This window comes from Dendrobates tinctorius, unplaced genomic scaffold, assembly GCF_039654945.1.
Source record: "Dendrobates tinctorius isolate UK_male_01 unplaced genomic scaffold, ASM3965494v1 ptg000087l, whole genome shotgun sequence".
Classification (NCBI taxonomy): Eukaryota; Metazoa; Chordata; class Amphibia; order Anura; family Dendrobatidae; genus Dendrobates; species Dendrobates tinctorius.
Genome location: NW_027361755.1, coordinates 6,232,311 through 6,251,264, shown reverse-complemented (window position 1 = coordinate 6,251,264; position 18,954 = coordinate 6,232,311). Strand labels below are relative to the sequence as shown.

The 18,954-nt window shown below is 44.9% G+C and overlaps 1 protein-coding gene across 1 annotated transcript in view; it reads left to right on the top strand.

Moving 5' to 3' along the window:
• NOX3 (NADPH oxidase 3) overlaps window positions 1-18,954 on the top strand; it is a 635,497-nt gene that overhangs the window by 338,763 nt on the left and 277,780 nt on the right. The window contains exon 6 of the mRNA XM_073585751.1: window positions 11,176-11,357. Within this exon, the coding sequence (XP_073441852.1) occupies window positions 11,176-11,357 (182 nt within the window). The remainder of the gene's footprint in view (window positions 1-11,175; window positions 11,358-18,954) is intronic.

Here is an 18,954-nt window from a genome sequence, read left to right as displayed (position 1 = left end):
ACTTCAGGGTGTCTCCAAATGTGACATGGCCCCATAGAGTTCTTACAGTGAATTTTGCCGCAGCTTCGCTTACGAAGCCTGCCGTGCACCAATACTGTGGCTTTAGACAACACTTGTGGTATTGCCGTGTTCGGGAGACAATGGGGAATAAAAAGTGGGGTGTACTTTTTCCTGGTCCCCCTTTTCAAAATGAAAAATGTGGGCCTAAAGCGACATTTTTCGGTAAAAAACGTACTTTTCAATTTCCTCAACCAAGTGCATGAAACTCCAATGGAGCGCTTGTTGGGTCAAAGTGATTACTATACCCCCTAAAACATTCCTTAGGGGGTGTAGTTTCCAAAATGCGGTAACCTTTTGGGGGTTTCCACTCTGGGGGTACCTCAGGGTCTCTCCAATACGACATGGCCCACTGGATTTCTTCCAGTGTAATCTATTATCCCAAAAACCGCCTAGCTCTCCTTCTGTGCTGAGCCCTCTTGCGCGCCCATAATTTAGTTTACGTGTACATGTGGGGTGTTTCTATAAACTGCGGAATTGGGGTAACCAATTTTGGGTTTGGGTTTGCTGTTAACCCTTGCTGGGTTGCAGGTAAAATTGGATTACAATGGAATATCTGCCAAAAAATTGAAATTTTGATATTTCACTGTCATTTTGCTTGAATTCCTGTGCAACACCTAAGCAGTTAACAAAGTTTTGAAAATCCGTTTTGGACACCTTGAGGGGTGTAGTTTGCAAAATGGGGTAATGTATGGGTGGGTTCTGTTATACAAGACCCATAAAGTGATGTCCGAACTGACTTGGTCCTTGGAAAAATGGGTTTTGGAAATTTAGTCGTAAACTTTAAAAATTGCGTATAAAACTATGAGCCTTATCACATCCGAAAAATATAAAATTTCATTTCCAAAATGATGCCAATGTGAAGTAGACATGTGGAGAATGTAAACTAATAACTGTTATGGGGGGTATCAGCATTTTTGTAAAAAGTAGGGAATTTCAAAGTTCAAAAATAGCAAATTTTTCCCAAATTTTCGTGTATTTTGTAATTTTTTATGCAGAAAGGTAAAATCTATTGACTCACAATTAGCACTACCATGAAGTACAATATGTCACGAGAAAACAATCTCAGAATGGCGTGGGTAGGTGATAGCGTCCCAAAGTTATTACCGCATGAAGTGACAGGTCAGATTTACAAAAAATGGCCTAGGCATTTGGGTACAAATAGGCCTGAAGGGGTTAAGCTACTGATGTGCAAGGGCTATCATATCAAAACATAAACTACAGACATGCATCTACCTAAAAACACCAAAGAGAATTAGTCACTCCGGGTGGTACCGATATCGTCAAAATTGGCTCTTGGCTCATGGACTATCTGTTTTACCTACTGTCCAGCTCAGAGCTCACTGAATAGCTAACAGGGAAGCGCTGCTGGGTTTGAATCCTGACAGATCATTTTTCCACTAATGCATTTGTTATGACTTTGGCTAGGATAGTGGTGCTGTATGCTGAGTAGGGGGATGTGTTTTATGAGGGGAGGGGGTGGGTATAGATCAGAAGAGCGGTGCAGTGTGTTTTTTTTTATCAGCTTAATGTGTGTAGAGTCCAGCAGATTATTAGGGCGCAGAAACCATCCACAACATCCAAACACAAAGGCTTCTGTTATCGGTTCCAAGGTTGCATGTCCCTCTGCATATAAAAATGCAGACATTTTGTTTTGCTGGTGCCATTTTGTCAGTGCAACAGTGCAGTGAGGTTGCTCCTGCTACTGCAAGTTGTCATACAGTTTGATCCTGTGTGAAATCTACCTTCCAGCATCTAACTAGTCTATGCTAATAGTGTTGTGCAGGCAGGAGTCCGCATTTCCTAATCAAAATAATTTGGAATAATACTGTCTTGCATTCAATAGGTCCCACTTCCAAATCAGAATCATTTGAGCTAATATTGTGCTTGCACGTGTCCACATTTCTTAATTCAAATAGTTTGGGCTAATATTGGGGTGCAGGCAGGAGTCCACATTTCCTTATCAAAATCGTTTGGGCTAATATTGCTGTGCAAGCAAACTCTCTCAGCAAATAAATACTGATTGTCAATTTAATTACAGGTGTCTGACAGGTCTGGGCCTATGGTTCTGAAACAGCTGCTTAAAAGAGAGGAAGGGTTACATACAACATGAGTGGGGGAAAAGCAAAGTTGTGGTGGAATGGGAAATATGCTTGTTGTTCGACGTGTAAATAAGTTAGGTGGTAATGTTACTGAAACCTCAACTGAACTAACACCGTCTCATCCTATCCAAAGACCACTGACAGCATCTGTTTCTGGATGGGCTACTCCCTTTCTTTGCCAGCCGCACCGTGGTATACCTTGTAGATGTGTGACAAAAAGAGCATGTGCTCCAGTGGAAGGCAAGCTCTTCATTAAGAGGCTTTTCCTCCTCTTCCTCCACCTTAACAGCACACACAGTACTGTCCTCAAAGGTGTCACCTCAATTACCCTTGTTTCCTTCCACATTACAACTCCTCAACTGGCCAACTGACTGTGGTGAACTACAGATGGATGAATATGCAGAGCTGTGCACATATTCTATTTTATGGGCATCAGAGGTCTGTTCCAAAGATTCACAGAATCAAGAGAAGGAAAATGTTGCGCCCTGTGTCTTTACCGCCACAAAAGGGTTAAATATGTACTGTTTTGTATGTGTTTTGTGAGCAATGGGAGTTATGCTTTCTCTGCTAGAGACCACAACACACACACTATTTACCTCACTCCTTCACTTGTCTGCAGCTTAGAGCTTTGCAGACACATCCTAACTAGGAGGGGAGGAGTTGAGAGTTGTTGTCCAGTGTAGAATGAGATGAAGAACACTCTTGGAAGCCAATAGACATGTGCTCTATCCAGGAGTAGAGCTAAGAAGCATCAGGGAATGAGCCCCTAGACCATCCATGCTTTCAGAGCAGGGTGGTAAGCTGAGAGACTGTGTGGGATTATACAACCAACAGCATCCTGTTTTCCCCTGGAAAACTGCAGTGAATTAGGATCAGTGAAGGATTGTGCAAGAGGGAACTTGAGCTGCCTCACACAGCACCCAAGCTGCAAGTTGCCAAAGGGGAAATATACAGTGAGTAGAAGCTATACTGGAAGTTTCTAAACTCCGGGAACCTTTGGTTCCAGAAGGGACTAGAAAAGCAGGAAGCATACACTGAGCCACAAGCAGAGTGAAGGATAACTCCCATTTTACAAAGCAGACTGTAACCTGGTGAGAGTTGTAAAATCTCCTCTGAACTGCACCTGAACTACAGTAAATCATAAAGTGACTTTCCTTGTCACCTGCCTTATTACTCCGTGCCTTCTACTTCCATGACAATCTCTGGGGGTCGGCCCTGGTTGGAGAGGGTTAAACATCTGCACTGCCATGACCATCTACTTCCCCAGGGATCATCTGCAGTGCCGGCTATACTACAGTCAAACATTCCAACTGGCGTCACGAATCAATACATAAACTTTATCCTCATTCAATTCAACCCCTTTTACATGACCGCCTGAGGCCACAGACCGGGTCACTGCCACTGTGACATTTCCCATTGAAGTTAATGGGCCCAGCGCCGAGTATCCCATGGCCTCTGGGGCGTGTCAAAAGCATCTGCACCAAAGCCCAAATAGATCTGGGGCAGGATGAAGTAGGGTCCAAGCACAGTCCAGACCCTCATCATCAGATGTTAACCCCTGGTGGTGGAGGTGATCTTGATGAGACTCAGAGACCTGAAGTGCACTCCGACTGTACTGTACTGTCAGGGCAGGAAAAAAAGCAGGGTGACTCTCAGGGCGTGAAGTGGGAGAACAGAGAAAATGGCAATGACGATCTAGATCCCACTTGGTGTAAACCCAGAGCCAAGCAGTTGAGTAGCTCAGCAGAGGAGGTGGAGGAGAAGGAAGATGAGGAGTGATACAACCACGACAAGCATTGCATCCTCAACCACAACTCTGGCTGTGGCCAGAAGAGGTTGCGAGTCTGCAGTTCAAAGGGGTGGTGTGACACTAGTCACTTCTCACAGCCAAACCGTGAGTCAGAATGGTCAAGGAGTCCAAGGTCAGAAGCCAGGAGGGTACCTCATAAACAGAAGGAAGAGACAAAAGCATGGTTAGGTAACGTTCCCAGGTCAGAATATCAGGAAGATAATGGATCAGAGCAGAAGGAGATTATCCGACGGATGGTCAGAACGAGGTCCAAGGTCAGGCAACAAAAGATGAAGCATATAGAGCTCAAACCATGATGAAGAAAGGGTGCACTACTATCATGTCATCATTAACTAATAAAGTGCCATACCTAGCCTATGACAATAAAGCAACAAAGGGGAAGAAAAAGACTAAGCTAATAATGGTATGCACATCTCAATAATTAAATAGAAACCTTTATTTCAAATCGGACACAATAAATTTAAAAACAATTAAAATGTGCAAAAAAACAAAAACCTAAACACCCCCAAAAAAGAGGTGAGATGAACCTGAAATATTTTGGACCAAACTGGACTATAAAGCTGCCCATAAGCAAGTAAAAAACAAGCACATGTCATACAATACAGCAGAAAATTGTAACATACAAACAACATAAGATGGTAGAACAGAGCTAATACCAACCATGTAGTTAATCAGTATGGAGAGAAAATATACCTCCTGATTGCCCTAGGACATGTGGAGCTGAACACAAGAAAGGAATTGCCTAATGCAATAAGTGGCCAATGGTGATAAAGTCATGGCTAAAGGTGCAAAGTTGCAATAAATGCATAAATAGGTAAGTAAGAGTCACCAGACCATATCAGAGCAGCAAAGGTCTCAGAGGGGTTAAGAAGAGGGGGTGATAGGCAGGCCCCACGCATATAGCGGCTGCCAGAGCGGCTTTGTCAGGGGAAGTAAGTCCAAAACTGAAAGGAATAGGTTTATATACCCTTACTGAGGATCAAAGAGGCGGAATGATGGACGGAGGAAACGCCCAGAGCTCATGGGCATATCAGCATTGCAGCTGCATCGCCGGAAGTAATGGCAGATCATCATGACAACACTGCGTGCGCACTAAAAAGCACCAGTCTAAAAGTTTTCTGTAGTAACCATGGTAGCGGCCGCACCGGCGCACAGAATACCTTAAAAGCAGATAAGACTGCTCCTGTAACAACTGTGTGGCCGGAGCAGTGATGAGTCATCTAGTCATCTAGTTAGCACTGTGTAGCCCTGGTCAGAGTGTTAACTGTGGTAGCCATGGTAGTAGCCGTCCTTGCACAAAACATACCACAGGCAGCAAGCAAGTCTGCTCCCATAATGAAGCTCCAGACCTGCACAAGGATATTTCTGTGCTGGCCAAAGTAATGGCTATACGTGCGCATATGGAGACATATGTAAAAATCAAAAAACACAATTATACCACCGGAAATGATAAGCCCTCATAGTAACAGCGCTACATATATTTATTAAATTATTTAAGCGGCCGGAGAGATTAAAATAATCATGATGACAGCCGTATATACGTATAGAGTGCTGTAAACGGCAAACAGACAACCTCCAACACAGACATCCATGGCTGTGTGCAAAAAAAAAAAAAGGTTATATAATCCATTAGTGCTCCTATAGCCGCTAGTCTACACAGTGGCTGCCACTACTAGGGTGCTAGACAGATAAGTAATAGAAAGAATTTGCGTGCTCGCTGGTACCAGCAAAAAGTAAAGAGAATTTATGTAGGCAAGATAAGAACCCTTTAACTTTTAGTTGTGTCTGGACTTAATAAAAAATGGATACCAAAAGAACTTAAATAAGTAAATCCTAAGCATAAGCACAGGCAATCAAGATAATGATGCTTTATATCCATGGCTTTAAAAGGGCAAAAAACCCCATTAAAGTCCCCCAATAGGGCATTGAATAGCCAAACAATCAGGATACACCCATGATCCTATTGTCAAAAGATCCCATCAAAAAGTGAGTATATAGCCAGAGGTATCAACCCATATAAATTAGTATTCAAAGAATTATATATTTTTCACAGGGTGCCATAATATCACAAAATGAAGGAATTTATCCATATCTATCCATCCTATATTTAAAGTCCATAATTTAAGATTCATCCGGCCATATCTATCCACCCCGTAGCTGATGAACACAAGATGTTGAAATTCGTCAGGTTCCAATCCAAATCCAAACCGTATGGTGAAAAATGTATAGGCATCCAGGGCATCACATCAAAAAGGCAACAGATGATCATCCAACGGTTGAAAAGATTGAAGATGTCCCTTATAGGGGCTGGGAAATAATATGTCCCATTCAATAAAGATGTAACAAGCAGACAAGGAAGGGGGAAGCCTCTCCACACTGATTGTTCCATGATCACATACGACCTATGCCACCTAATGGAAGAAAAGAGGGGCATAGTGTGAAGGGAGAAGAAATACCACATGGAACACGGAAAACACAGGATATTTATCCTAAAATGCCGGTGAAGAGTAACCCTTTGTTAAGTCCTATTGGTGCCACCGAATTAAGGCTGTAGATCCACCGGGATTCCATGCGTTATGAGAATTACCTCCCCTGGTTCTCAAGAAAACTTTTTGTAACTTTTTGATGCCGATGACTTGTGGGGTGCAATTTTTATTTTATATAAGGCTAACATATTCTGCAGCACTTTACAGTTTGCACACATTATCATCGCTGTCCCCCATGGGGCACACAATCTAAATTCCCTATGAGTATGTCTTTGGAATGTGGGAGGAAACCGGAGTACCAGGAGGAAACCCACGCAAACACGGGGAGAACATACAAACTCCTTGCAGATGTTGTCCTTGGTGGGATTTGAACCCAGAACTCCAGCACTGAAGGCTGCAGTGCTAACCACTGAGCCACCATGCTGCCATTGCAGAAATGAGCACACCGCGACTGTGCTTTCTGCAGCAGCGCATCTAGGCTGGGATAGTGGCGGAGAAATTGCTGTACCACCAGCTTGAGGTCATGAGCCTTGCAAGGCACGTGTGTGGAGTTGTCCCGGCATAGGGCCGCCACCCGGTTTGCACCATTATAGTATATGGCCTTCCCTGGTTCCAGGTTCAGTGGAGACCGCCATTGCTATATCTGGGCCTGGATAGCTGTCCAGTGTCCACAACTCTTGAGCTGTGCCACTGTGATCATATTAACTTTAACACTGCCTGATTACGGAAGCCATGGCCACACAGTACAGAGTTGGGGTGGATTCTATATGCACTGTTCTAACGCGTGTCTGATTAAGGTAGAGGTTGAAGGCACAGGTGTAGGCCCTAGAGGAGGTGGAGGAGCCAAAAGCTGTAGAGGAAGTGTTAGATACAGAGGCTTGTCCTGCAAGGTTTGGGGATTCAAAGACTTGTGGAGCAGCCCCTTGACCACCTGTCCCCACTGCAACTGGAGTCTCCTAGTTACCAGTCAGCAAGATATAATGCCCCTGCCCATGTTTGCTCATCCAGGTGTCATTGGTGAAATGTACCCTGGCACACAGATTTTTTTTCAGGGAATAGATGATGTATGCAACATCCCGGTGTAGCACAGGCACAGCTTTCTTAGAGAAGTAATGGTGACTGGGCAACTGTTACTGGGGGACTGCGACGGCCTTCAACTTTCTTAAATCGTCTGTATCCATGAGGTGGAAAGGCAGCATTTCCATGACCAACAGAATTGAGATAGTGGAGTTCATGCTCTTAGCTTTGCTATGTGTGAGAGGAAACATTCTTTTACGTCATCAGAACTGCAGGCCTGAGGGGCTGGCTGCTGTGCTGAGAAAGGGTGGGGTATGAAGACAAGACAAACTGGACTGTGAGTGAGGTGCAGGTGGAGATGTTATGGTAGATTGAGAAAGATGTGTTGTGCCACAAAAAAGCAGTCGTATCCACTTCCGTAATAGTCGTCGGGCTCTCACTCACCCCGACGGTACTTGGTAAACAAGTGAAGTTACTATGGATGGAGACCTGTGTTAGATGACTTGGTACGGTGACAGAGGAGGAAGAAGCAGCAGATGTGGTTGATGGCACTGCCAGTGGTTGGCAAGGCCCACTAGTGAGTGAGATTCCCCCACTAAGGCATGTTTATCATAAAAGTTTTAGATTAGCTAACTGGGCCTCCTTGCTGCACGCCAATATTAGGCCAAATGATTTTTAAGAGGAAATCTGGCCTTCTGATTTGTCACTGAAACACGTTTTATCAAAAACAATTTTGATTAGCTAATTGGGCCTCCTGGCTGCACCCTAATATTAGCCCTGCCAATTTTTAAGTGGAAATCTGACCTTCTGATTTATCTCTGAAACAGTTTTATCACAAATGATTTGGATTAGCAATTTTTTGCACAATCTAGTTAGATGCTCCGAGATCGATTTCACACAGGACAGGATCTAGCTAACTGAGAAGTTCACTTGCAGCACTATTAGGAGCAGCTTCTCTGCACTGTGACACTAAGAGAGCCAGCAAAACCTTGTATCATGACATTGTGGATTGTTTATGTGCCATAATTGGCTGTTGGACTCAACACACAAAAAGTTAAGGAAAAAAAAGAGCGCGCCAGTCCTCTAACCTCCCACACTCCCTAACCTCATCAAACGCATCCCCCTTCCACCTCGCTCATCATACATCATCACTATCCTAAATACAATGATTTACCGATCTGTGACCAAATTATACAAACTATGAGTAAGACTGCTTGTGAAACCGAATCCGAATGTATTACACTCGTGCCGAATTTGAGAATGGCCAATGTCTTCCTAACTCATCTCTAGTTCTCACACCGTGCAGTGCCAATACTGGCCAGATTAATGACAAGTCCAGCACTCGGCAATCCAGCATTTAACAGTCCGGCATTCGAGCTATTGTGAGACTCGTTGGCTGTACCTTGTATGTGTATTTTACTGTACTTGTTAATAAATAAGTACCGTAAATGAAAAATACGATGTGGGGTCCCCACATTTTTAATAACCAGCTGAGGGAAAGCAGACAACTGGGGTCTGTTGTTATTATTCTGGTAAGGGGTCAATATCCAGCCTATTAATATCATCTAACAGTTGTCTGTTTAGTCTTTACAGGTTATTAAAAACAGGGGACCCAAAAAATGAAGTGGGCTCCCTTTCTTTTTAATAACTAGCAATGGCTAAATAGACAGCTGTGGGATGATCTTAATTGGCTGGGAAGGGGCCATGGATATTGGCCCCCTCTCAGCCCTCAGCCACCTCAGAAATGGCTTTAGAAGCATCAATTCTGGTTCTTAGCAATTGCTCTTCCTGCTTTACTTGGTGCATTGACAAGTGGAGTAATAGTTTTTGGGGTTGATGTCAGCTTTGTAATGTCAGCTTACATCAAGCACATAGGTTAGTAATGGAGAGGCGTCTATCAGACACCCTCATTACTAACCCAGTAAGTTAAAAAAATACACACAGTGGGTTTCAATAAAAAGATGGATATTTACATGTGATATTGATAGGAATAGTCTTTGCTGACTTACAATGACTTTAGACTGCGTGTTTTCTAGACTCACACCGTTCCATTGATTCTATCCAGCCTGCTGCGTAAACTAATTAACTCAATGTTTACTAATTAAATTAAGGGGTTTAAGTGATTTTTCTATGCACATTTGTTTGCAGGGCTATTGCCCTGCTCTTACCCCCATTTTGCTTCCTTTTGCAGCCCCCTAGCCCTTACTAAGACCATTTTAAAGCACCAAAGTTTGGGTCCCCATTGACTTCTATTGGGCTTGGGATTGAACTCATGTCTGAACCCAAGCCAAACTTTTAACTCAAGTTTGGCCTAACCTATCGAACCTGAACTTCCACGGGTTTGCTCATCAATACTTCTCAGTTAAACCAAAAAGCTCTATTTTGTTCTCATTCATCCACAAAACACTTCTCCAATGGCCTTCTAACTTGTCCAGGTGATCTATTGCAAACTGCAGATGGGCAGCTATGTTCTACTTGAGGAGCAGTGATTTCGCCTTGCCATACACACCATTGTTGTTCACTGACCTCCTGACGGTGGATTAATGAATATTAACATTAGTTCATTTTAAAGAGGGTTTTTAATTGCTTAACGGTTATTACCTTTGGCCGGCGTCACACTTGCGAGTGCAATGCGAGAAACTCGCACAAGTCTCTCGTTTCAATACCCAGCACTGCTGCTAGCACTCGGGACTGGAGTGTGTGGATGCATGTATTTCTATACAGCTGAACGCTCCGGTCCTAAGTGGCGGTGGCAGTGTCGGGTATTGAAGAGAGAGACTCGTGCAAGTTTCTCTGATTGCACTCGCAAGTTTGACCCCGACCTTCCTCTGCGATGTTGCAGACTAATAAATAGCTGGTGCTTGGAGTAATCTTTGTGGGTTACCCACTAAAGGGAAGGGCAATAATGGTATTGCATTTCCTCTATTTAAGCACAATCTATCTGACTGTGGATTGTGGAAGTCCAAGCTTTTTAGACGTGAATTTGTCACCATACCTGGCTTTAACAACTCTTCTTCAGTAGGTTACAATATATTTATGATGTTCTGCAGGAACTGAGGTTTGTATTATGGGGTTCTGCAGCAACTAAATTGTGTATTATGAGGTTCTGCAGCAGCTGAGGTGTTTATTATGAGGATTTTCAGCAGCTGGGGTATGTATTATGAGGTTCTGCAGCAGCTCACATATATTACTAAGAGTTTCAGCAGAAGCTGAAGTTTGCATTATGAGGTTCTGCAGCCCATGGGGTGTATTGTAAGGGTATGCAGCAGCTGATATATTTTTTATGGGTTTCTGCAGCAGCTGACATAAATATTAGCTTTGCCAACTTGTGTGAGCCCACACATATTACTAAAGGGGTTACTGGGGATTAGCATGACTGATTTCTTACAAAAAAGTACCATACCCATCCTCATGTTCATGGGTTACCCTAGTCAGCCAGCACTGTAGCCTCATGTGCACTTCAATCTTCCTATACATTTATGGATGTAGATGTCAATCATTTAGTTTTTTTCAATTTTTTATGATACTTTGGTTTATGAGAAGTTCTTACTTATATCATTACAAATGTTAGTTTTTTTGCATTTGCATGTTTGGTAGAATAGCATGGCTTAATACTGTAAAATGTATTCATTTTTCACATAAGGCAATTATGGAGATCAACCTATATAATGGACTTTTTTCATGTTAAATGTTTTTTTTCTAGAATATTATAAAGGAAGTGTTTGTCTCTGTAGCCGGCATCACTGGCTTTGTCATCACATTGGCTCTTGTGTTAATTGTAACATCATCTACAGAACTCATGAGAAGGTCATTCTATGAAGTCTTCCTTTATACCCATAACCTATTTGTACTTATCTTCTTTGGACTTGTTATACATGGTGCAGGGTAAGCCTATAATTGCTATTCTGATATTTTACAAAATTATAATCTTAAATTGCTATGTAAATGTAATAGTCTTAATTATACATTATGAAGATATGCTGGCAGAGTTTTTTCAAAACTAGTTCTGGAAAACAATGGACCAGTTCCCAAAGGAACCTATCTCATTCTACATTTTAGAAACCCTTTGAAAATCAAATTCAGCAACTTTGTAACTATGTGCTACTATGCCAAAAAATATTTTTGAGGGATTTCCATATCATGTTTCTAGGGTAGCTTTTAAGTCAACCCTTATGATAAAAATTACTATACTATGCACCCAGGTCCAATATCCAGGCTGTTGCTAATAGCCAAGTGTGTCAGCCATTTGTTAAGGCAATATGTCACCAGAAAAAATGCTATTAACTTGCAGATGTGAGGTTAATCTGCAGATTAATAGCGTAAGGGCTCATGCCCACTTGCGATGAAATTGGACGAATTCAATCCGATAAAAAATCAGATTGAATTCGGACCAATGTTAATCTATTATTTTGTGTTTATCTGCGTTGTTTTTTCCAGCCCGGATTGGATCACAATCGGGCTGGAAAAAAATCACAGCATGCTGCGACTGCAATCAGAAATCTGATCGCATCCCGCAATAGAAGTCAATGGGTGCGAGAAAAAAATCGCATAGCTCTGGAAAAAATTAAGAGACCATCAAAACCCTGTCATGGGCAGCCCATTCTCCAGACCTGAGCCCCATTGAAAACCTCTGGAATGTAATCAAGAGGATGCTGGATAGTCACAAGCCATCAAACAAAGAAGAACTGCTAAAATGTTTGCGCCAGAAGCAGTGTGAAAGACTGGTGGAAAGCATTCCATGACCTAGTTTACGGACAGTGTGTCCGTAAAGTCATGGTGCCCTTTTGACCAGTCACAGGAAAGTATACAAGTATACCACGATCCCCGGATCCGACGCCCTTTTAGACTTACTTTTGGGGTTATGTGAAGCAACATGTCTACACTGAACGTATCAATGACATTAATCACTTAAAACAGAGAATTACAGACGTTATTCACTCTGTTACACCAGACGTCCTTACTAGAGTTGAGCGACTTTTGGTTTTTTAGGGTCGCGTTTCGTTTCGTGAAACCCGACTTTTCCAAAAGTCGGGTCGAGCAAGATCGTCCGATTATAGGGAAAAGTCGGGGTCGTCCCGAAACACGAAACCCAATGTAAGTCAATGGGGAATAAAAGTCGGCAGTGAGAGGAGGACAGGAAACACACCTACAGTGCCCATTTGAATGCCAAAAGCATCAATTCTTCTTTCTTAAGCTTGTCAACCTTAATTAACTTCATAATACAAGTTACGCACTGAAAAATGGGGGTTATTTGGCTAAAGTTGTGGGGGGGGAGGGCTGGCTGCAGGTTTTCATGTGCCCTGGGCGAAAGAGCGCCCCTTTAACACATACCACAACTCATCATGCTCCGATACGGCAGAGAAATAGCGGTATAGTACAATGAAAAATACCTCACTTTTTACATCTCATGACGAGGCCCATCTATTTCTCCATACAGAATTATTGGTCCCATATAATGTTTGAAACAGTAAATGATGAGCTCCACATAATGCTACAGTATCTGTTGGTCCCCATGGATGTAGCTCCACTGTCTTATGGGCCCAAATAATGCTCCAAACATAATGGGCCCCATTTCTAATGCTCTAGTGTATAATGGGCCCTGTAAATGCTGCTCCAGTGTCTGATGTCCACCTTTGGAATGTTCCAGTGTATGGTGGGCCCCATCTATCATTCTCCAGAGTATAGTGCTCCCCAAAAATTGCTGTCCCAACATTGAAAACAATCAAATAAGTCTCCTCGCTAGGGAATCCCTGTACTTGTCTGGACAGGTGCTGTAGCTTGCTTAACAGCTCGCCAGCCGTTCTCACGCCCAGTATGGATTACACGTGATTGCACAAAGGTTAGAAAGGGTACCGTATCCCTGGATAACATGTATGGATAGCGTACACATTCAAAATATATGTCTATACAGCATGAGACAGGCTCAGACAGTGTTAGGCCCAGTATGGATTGCACGTGATTGCACAAAGGTTAGAAAGGGTACCGTATCCCTGGATAACATGTATGGATAGCGTACACATTCAAAATATATGTCTATACAGCATGAGGCAGGCTCAGACGGTGTTAGGCCCAGTATGGATTGCACGTGATTGCACAAAGGTTAGAAAGGGTACCGTATCCCTGGATAACATGTATGGATAGCGTACACATTCAAAATATATGTCTATACAGCATGAGGCAGGCTCAGACGGTGTTAGGCCCAGTATGGATTGCACGTGATTGCACAAAGGTTAGAAAGGGTACCGTATCCCCGGATAACATGTATGGATAGCGTACACATTCAAAATATATGTCTCAGGAGGCAGGCTCAGACGGTGTTAGGCCCAGTATGGATTGCATGTGATTGCACAAAGGTTAGAAAGGGTACCGTATCCCTGGATAACATGTATGGATAGCGTACACATTCAAAATATATGTCTCAGGAGGCAGGCTCAGACGGTGTTAGGCCCAGTATGGATTTCACGTGATTGCACAAAGGTTAGAAAGGGTACCGTATCCCTGGATAACATGTATGGATAGCGTACACATTCAAAATATATGTCTATACAGCATGAGGCAGGCTCAGACGGTGTTAGGCCCAGTATGGATTGCACGTGATTGCACAAAGGTTAGAAAGGGTACCATATCCCCGGATAACATGTATGGATAGCGTACACATTCAAAATATATGTCTCAGGAGGCAGGCTCAGATGGTGTTAGGCCCAGTATGGATTGCACGTGATTGCACAAAGGTTAGAAAGGGTACCGTATCCCTGGATAACATGTATGGATAGCGTACACATTCAAAATATATGTCTATACAGCATGAGGCAGGCTCAGACGGTGTTAGGCCCAGTATGGATTGCACGTGATTGCACAAAGGTTAGAAAGGGTACCGTATCCCTGGATAACATGTATGGATAGCGTACACATTCAAAATATATGTCTCAGGAGGCAGGCTCAGACGGTGTTAGGCCCAGTATGGATTGCACGTGATTGCACAAAGGTTAGAAAGGATACCGTATCCCTGGATAACATGTATGGATAGCGTACACATTCAAAATATATGTCTATACAGCATGAGGCAGGCTCAGACGGTGTTAGGCCCAGTATGGATTGCACGTGATTGCACAAAGGTTAGAAAGGGTACCGTATCCCTGGATAACATGTATGGATAGCGTACACATTCAAAATATATGTCTATACAGCAGGAGGCAGGCTCAGACGGTGTCAGGCACAGTATGGATTTGACGGCCCAGATTACACAGCGGAGGAGCAGGGAGAGGTAAAGATTGCAAATGCTGGGGCCCTGCCCAAGCAAGGGGGGCCCACTCGTGGGCGTCGGTACTGGCACTGGGCCCCTCATAGTACAGCGGTGTGTCTGACGGCGGGTGTGCACCACCACCGTCAGAGACACTTGATTGCACTATGAGGGACCCTGTGCCAGTGCCCGCGCCCAAGAGTCGGCCTACCCACCTGTCCAGGGCAACGGCACTCGCACGGTGTCGTGCGGTAGGTGGTGACCCCGGCCATGGGGGGGAGGCAGCACAGTTAGGGAGTTTTAGAAAGTGGCATATGTTGATGTTGGACATTCAGCTGATGCAAAAGGCGAAATAGGTGAAGTACCAGGAAGAGGTGGACCAAAGCAAGCCATTTTTCTGTCACCCTATGTGTCATCAGGGGAAGGTGGGACAAAATCCTTGGAAACCCATGCGTGGTTCATTTTAATGAAGGTTAGATCATCCACATTTTGGGTTGACAGACGGGTCCTTTTTTCTGTCAGGATTGATCCAGCTACACTGAAGACTCTTTCCGATAGCACACTTGCAGCTGGGCAAGCGAGCTCCTGTAAGGCATATTGGGCCAATTCAGGCCAGGTGTCCAGTTTAGCGGCCCAATAGTCAAAGGGGAATGACCTGTGTGGGAGAACATCGATATGGGAGGAAAAGTAGTTTGTAACCATAGTTGACAACTGCTGTCTCCTGTCACTTTCCATCGATGCAGTATTACCAGTTGTGTGAGCGGTATTTGAAAAATCAGTCCACAACATTGTCATGAAACCCCTGTCTCCAACGCCACTTCTGCTGTGTGCACCACGAACACCTCTGCCAAGCTGCCCCTGGCCCGTACGGCTCGTGTGAGAACCATCACCGCTGCTGTGTGCTGGGAATGCCTCAAGCAACCGATTTACCAGAGTTGCTTGTTTATTAGCCAATATTAGGTCAAGGTTCTCCTGTGGCATGATGTTTTGTAATTTGCCTTTATAGCGTGGATCCAGGATGCTGGCCAACCAGTAGTCGTCATCGTTCATCATTTTGGCAATGCGGGGGTCCCTTTTTAGGATCCGCAAGGCATAATCTGACATGTGGGCCAATGTTCCCGGTGTCAATGATGCACTGCGAGTGCTGGGTGGAGGAGCACTTTCTGGCAAATCCACATCCCTCCAGTCACGCACAAACCCTGTACCAGACCTTGCCACGCCAACATTTCCACTTGCCCCATGAGATGCATCCTCCTCCCCTAAGTAATCATCCCCATCATCATCCTCCTCCTCCTCTTCTTCCTCCACCTCATCCAGGAGAGGTCCCTGAGCAGACAATGGCTGAATGTCATCAAGGATTCCCTCCTCCTCTTCCTCATCAACATTGGCTGCAGACGCCTGCTCCTTAAGGTGCGTCAAAGTTTGCATGAGCAGACGCATAAGTGGGATGCTCATGCTTAGGATGGCGTCGTCTGCGCTTTCCAGCCGTGTGCATTCCTCAAAACACTGAAGGACTTTACAAAGGTCTTTCAGCTTCGACCACTGCACACCTGTCAACTCCATGTCTGCTCTCAAAGTGCCTGGCCGTGTATCCTCCCACAAATGCATTATGGCCTGCCTCTGCTCGCACAGCCGCTCCACCATGTGCAGGGTGGAGTTCCACCTTGTTGCAATGTCGATAATGAGGCGGTGGTTGGGAAGGTGGAGCAATCGCTGCAGCTTCTGCATACGAACGGAGTGTACAGGCGACCGGCGGATGTGCGCGCACAGTCTTCGCACCTTCTGGAGCAGGGCTGTTAACTCCGGATAATTTTTTAGGAAGCACTGCACCACCAGGTTCAAGGTGTGAGCCAAGCAAGATATGTGGCTGAGTTTTGAAAGGGCTATGGCTGCCACAAAATTACGGCCGTTATCACTAACTACCTTGCCTGCCTCAAGATGTACACTGCCCAGCCATGACTCAGTTTGTCGCTTCAAGTACTCGGCCAGCACCTCGGCGGTGTGTCTGTCGCCCAAACACATCATCTGCAACACAGCCTGCTGACGCTTTCCACTAGCTGCTCGATAGGGGGACACATCGTGTGCAACAGTGGCAGCTGCAGATGGAGTGCTCGTACGACTGCGCTCTGTGGACGAGCTTTCGCTTCTGGAGGAGGAGGAGGGTCGAACGCCTACAGCCAACTGTTTCCTATACCGTGGGCTAGGCAGCACTGTCCCACCACCGCTGTCCCCTGTGGACCCTGCATCCACCACATTAACCCAGTGCGCAGTGATGGACACGTAACGGCCCTGGCCATGCCGACTGGACCATGCATCAGTTGTGAGGTGCACCTTTCCGCTTACTGACTGCTTGAGTGCATGGACAATGCGGTCTTTCACATGATGGTGGAGGGCTGGGATGGCTTTGCGAGAGAAGAAGTGGCGACTGGGTAGGTCATAGCGTGGTACTGCATAGGCCATGAGTTCGCGGAAAGCTGTGCTTTCCACCAACCGAAAGGGCATCATCTCAAACGAGATTAGTTTGGCAATGTGGGCGTTCAAACCCAGTGTACGCGGATGAGAGACTGAGTACTTTCTTGACCTACTCATAGTGTCTGGGAGGGTGAGCTGGACTTGAGAACTGCATATTGTGGAAGTAGCGGTGGACAGGGCGGACTGAGAGAGGGTTGATGATGGTGATGGAGTTGGTGTTCTTTCTGATGGCCTAGAATCAGTCTTTCGTTGATATAACAGTGGGATTCCCTGACTGCTGTGGTCTTGCAACGACACCTCAACATTTGCTGCTGTGCTAACCGGTGGGCTTACAGTGGGGGAAACAATGTATCGTTGCTGACTACCTTCGTTGTGATCAGTTGCACATGTGGCACTTGAGGTTTGGTGTTGTGTCCACGCTTGCAAGTGCATGCTGGTTAAATGTCTAAGCATGCAACTGGTATTCAAATTTTTCAGATTTTTCCCTCGGCTAAAGGTCTTTGCGCACTTCTTACAGATAACCTTGGCCTGATCATGAGGATTTTGGTCAAAAAAGTGCCACACTGCACTCTTCCTACTTTGGCAGACATTTTGCGGCCTAGCACGCTGTGATCTTTTGACCCTCTGGACAAGCTGTCCAGCAACTCTTTTGATGTTTGGAACCTGTCTTTGGAGTGCTCCGGGCCTGCCAGATAACAGCTGTTGCGATGTCGATGTCTGCTGTGGATGCTCCTCATCTGAGCTATTGGAAGCAGCACCCTCTTCCCCCAATGGATGCCAATCTGGGTCAACAACTGGGTCATCCATCACCTCCTCTTCTATGTCATGTGCACCTTCCTCTGTGTCACCATGTATGGTGGTATAGTGTGCGGCAAGGGGCACCTGAGTCTCATCAGGGTCAGAATCTGGCTCTGTACACTGCGAGGACAATGTAGTGCTCTGAGTGAATGTACCAGCAGAATCATCCATCAGCGGCTGTGCATCAGTGCACTCCATGTCAGATTCATCTTGGCCTGGGTAATTCACCATTTCACTTGATAATCCAGGCATGGTATGTGAAAACAGCTCCATGGAGTAATCAGTAGTATGGCCTGCGTCATCCTTCAATCTTGGTTGTGGTGAAGGACACAAGGAATGGTGTGGTTCATGAACATGAGCCTCCAATGACGACTCAGTGCTTTTACTTTTTACAACTGAAGAAGAGGAGGCGATAGAGCTGGAGGCTGAGTCAGCAATGTAAGACAAAACTTTTTCCTGATGCTCTAGCTTTAAAAGCGGTTTGCCAACTCCTAGAAAACTAAGCGTTCGAGGCCTTATGTAGCCAGACGATGACGCAGGGTCAGCACCTCCTGCATTCGGTCCTATTTTGCTCTTGCCACTACCATCAGATCCACCACCAACACCATCATTACCAGCTGCCAACCCCCGCCCAATTCCACGGCCTCTTCCACCAGCCTTCCTCATTTTTGGTAGAAATGTAGACAAAATCCAACAAACTATATAGTAATGTAAATCAAGGTACAAGGTGTCTATAGGACGGGGGAGATTTTGAATTTCTGCAGACACTTGTGGACACTGGACACTTTTGGATTGTGTGAGGCCCACTGATATCTGAGCGCTATGTGACAGGCTCGATGGCACAGCTGTGACAAAAGTGACTAGAGGATAAGGGAGATTTTGAATCTCTGCACACACTTTTGGACACTGGACACTTTTGGATTGTGTGAGGCCCACTGATATCTGAGCGCTATGTGACAGGCTCGATGGCAC